Genomic DNA, 3383 nt, shown 5'->3' on the forward strand with positions numbered 1-3383 from the left:
GGAGTGGTAATAACATTCGGTATCGAAGACGGAGTGTCACCGGAATTGCCCCTGTTGTCCGCTGGTACGACTTGTAGTGTTGCTTGGACACCTGCAGTTAAAAACACGGGTGCTTCAGTTGCAGCACTCCTTTGTCTGGTTAGGAGGTTGGGTGATCTCCGAGTACGACGATACGTTCCCACAGCGGTGCTAATAGTATCGTGAGAGCACCCTAAGAAGTTTGTAAACCAAACGTGTGTCATGATCGAACGGTTGCTGGTATCAGTAGAACTCAGTTCTAATGCTGTGCTCAAACCGTCAAGAACACCACCAAATCCATAGAGAGTGGCAACATCCCGTTACAAAGCAAGAGGGAACAAAGGCGCGCGTAGTAGTTCCACAGTCAGAATGTCCTCAGGTGACGGCATCAAACTCTTCATGGCTTCTCTCACTTCATCAATAGGGGGCATAGTTACACCCGCAGAACTTCCCGATTCGTCGGCTATGGGGTACAGGTTGAGGGTATAGAGAGCTACGTCCCGTAGTTGTTTTCAATGTTCAGTAGTGGGCTCTACTATAGATGCAGATCGCTTGAGGCGCTGGTACCGAGCATTCACTTGAGCACGGGTAGCGGTAGGCATGGTGGTCAACCACTAGGGAACAAGTAGATTCAAGGTAAACGTATGAGCGAAGATAAGTATCCAGAATCCGGATTGTCGTTGGAAATCTTCTTTGCTCTCTGCGCACGAGGTTCTCGTCGTACAATCGTCGAGCAGTAAAGGCTCGTGCGGGAGGGGGTGTGGAGAAAAAGGAGAACAGGATGTTGGGTAGAGGGGTCTCCTCCCTTCTGTCAAAGATACGCATAAAATGCACTTTACTTCGATAGACCCAACTGCCTCCTCTACTAGTGATGAAGATCGTACCCAGGTATATGTGGTGGACTCAGTCTCGTCGGCGCTAATCGCCGACGGACTGAATGTAAATTTCTTATTATTTCGAGTCGATCTCGATCTCGTTTTGGGCTGACGTGTGACCAATTATCTGTCGAGTATCTCGAGTCTCCAAGACCTCATAAGTCCGACAGTTTCTTTCACTTCTTCGTAACCAAATTCACAATTCACAAAGTCGCACATACTTTCAACTTCGAACAATTCTTCGCCTTTCATTCTACTCACCAATGCCATCCCCCATGCATGTTATCCCAAATTCTATTGCCCGCGAACACATATGTAAAGCTTTACCGTATGTACAGTGCGCACTGAAAGTATAAGGACACCATTGAAACCTTGACCTTACACAAAAATACGAAAGATATGATAATGAAAAGCAGCTCAAACGAAAGGGAAGAGAAAGAGTGTACAGAAACTGCAATCGTTTTAATAGTATGATACTTCTTGTACGGTGACTTATCTTTAAAAACCTAAATACCACCGCACTGTAATTATAAGGACACTACACGATTACCAATAACGTAGCAGAGTAAACCATTTTTCGCCCAACCAAAACGGTACCGTACTATCTTCTCGAACATGGCTGGCCATCCCCGCCAACCGATGCCCACCATCTAGCTATTTAACATGCCGAAAGGGAAGCAATTAACAGACATGGAAAAACGTCAAATTCTCGTTCTCCACAACGAATGTTTGTCTGTCCGAGAGATCGCAGAGTCCATCAACAGATCGAAGACCGTCGTGCACAACTTTATAAAGAATCCGCAGGAATATAGATCTAAAAAGAGGAGTGGAAGACCTCCTAAACTAATGCCCGCTTTAAAGCGCAGGGTAATAAGGGAGGTTTCTAAAGGAGAAAAGTCTGCCAATCAGATCTGCAAGGCACTCGATTTACCGGTCCACCGGTCGCGCGTACAAGCCCTTTTGAGGAAAGATACTAATCTAAATATAAAGTACACCAAGTTTATAAGTCCTCTAGTCCTCACTCCGATGCATATGAAACAAAGGCTAGATTGGCCTACAAATCATGTTACTTGGCATGATGAGAAATAGAACAAAATTATTTTTTTCTGACGAGAAGAAGTTCAATTTGGATGGCCCCGATGGTTGTCATTACTACTGGCATGACTTAAGAAAGGAGAAAAAAGTTTTAAGCAGAGGTCACCAAGGAGGTGATTCCTTAATGATTTGGTCTTGCTTCTCTTACTACGGACGGAAAAATTTAGTAATAATGTATGGGAAAAATGATGCTGGAAGGTACTGTGAACTACTTAAGGACGATTTGCTACCGTTTGCGGCAGTGACGCATGGTGAGAATTGGACATATCAGCAAGATAACGCCTCTATACATCGTTCTTTTTATACTAAGAAATGGTTTACGGACAATGGCGTTGCTTTTTGCCGTGGCCTTCGCATTCACCAGACCTCAATCCCATCGAAAATCTATCGGATAGCAAGGAGTGTGTATGGAAATGGGAGGCAGTATCAGGATACTGTAGAGCTGTTTGAGGCTATTGTCCATTGCTGGCAGAATATCGACCACAGTATTCTTGAGATTCTCGTTGGATCGATGCAGAGGCGTTGCATTGCTGTTTTGCGGAAGAATGGCGTCCGTGCGTCTAATTGAGATCGAAATAAAGAAGGCTTTTGATTGTACTTTTTGTGTTTGTCCTTATGGTTACAGTGCGGTTGTATTTAGTTTTTTAAAGATAAGTCACTGTACAAGTACCAAACTATAAAAACAATTGCCGTTTCTGTACAATCTTTCTCTTCCCTTTCGTTTGAGCTGCTTTTCATGATCATATCTTTCGTATTTTTGTGTAAGGTCAAGGTTTCAATGGTGTCCTTATACTTTCAGTGCGCACTGTACGTTGGGGAACTACAGTCCACGCTGACCAAGGGAGTCAGTCCTGTTTCCACACGCCCACCCATCTTGAAAATTCAACGGTTGATTCATATATAACTTCATTCTTGCCACAGAAAGGCTGCCTTCAGATGAAGCAACCTGAAACCGCTCTGGTGTCTACCTCTTGAGAGGAAGCTACACGTATACAGTAGACGACAACCGATTTGCCTCATACGTATGACCCCACCTTGCTTTTTGCAAAAATATATATACTGAAGATATTTGTAGTTTTACGATGGTTGATGGTCAGTGGGACATCAGCTAAACAGGATCCAACATGCTACAGTAGCGCTACAGTAGAACAGGACGAATCAAACATTAAAAAGGACGAAAGATTCAAAAGGAAAACAAAGAAAGAGAAAAAGACATGATGAAAAAAGGAGACACGACACGAGGGCGGCAGTGCCGGGAATGGGTTGGAGAGAAATAGACATGGGGAGGAGAGGTAGCGAGATAGGACAGCTCGCTTGTACTACTTATGGGTCGGCGGCGAAGCGGGTACAGCGAGACGCCCGGCTGTCAGTAAGTGCTTACAGACGCGTGCTATT

General features: G+C 44.5%; 2 protein-coding genes across 2 annotated transcripts; both read left to right on the plus strand.

Annotated features, from left to right (window-relative positions):
* Positions 1 to 1556: 1556 nt before the first annotated feature.
* Positions 1557 to 1982, plus strand: CHC_T00001640001 (hypothetical protein). The gene has a single exon (XM_005712519.1). The coding sequence runs from the start codon at positions 1557 to 1559 to the stop codon at positions 1980 to 1982; it is 426 nt and encodes a 141-aa protein (XP_005712576.1).
* A 130-nt stretch (positions 1983 to 2112) lies between these two features.
* CHC_T00001641001 (hypothetical protein) lies at positions 2113 to 2556 on the plus strand. Its single transcript, XM_005712520.1, has one exon. The coding sequence runs from the start codon at positions 2113 to 2115 to the stop codon at positions 2554 to 2556; it is 444 nt and encodes a 147-aa protein (XP_005712577.1).
* Positions 2557 to 3383: the final 827 nt, after the last annotated feature.

This window comes from Chondrus crispus, genomic scaffold, assembly GCF_000350225.1.
Source record: "Chondrus crispus Stackhouse genomic scaffold, scaffold_106, whole genome shotgun sequence".
Lineage (NCBI taxonomy): Eukaryota > Rhodophyta > Florideophyceae > Gigartinales > Gigartinaceae > Chondrus > Chondrus crispus.

Excerpts from the sequence above, each read along its gene's own strand:
- CHC_T00001641001 (XM_005712520.1), top strand. The coding sequence starts at position 2,113 with ATGATTTGGTCTTGCTTCTCTTACTACGGACGGAAAAATTTAGTAATA.
- CHC_T00001640001 (XM_005712519.1), top strand. The coding sequence starts at position 1,557 with ATGCCGAAAGGGAAGCAATTAACAGACATGGAAAAACGTCAAATTCTC.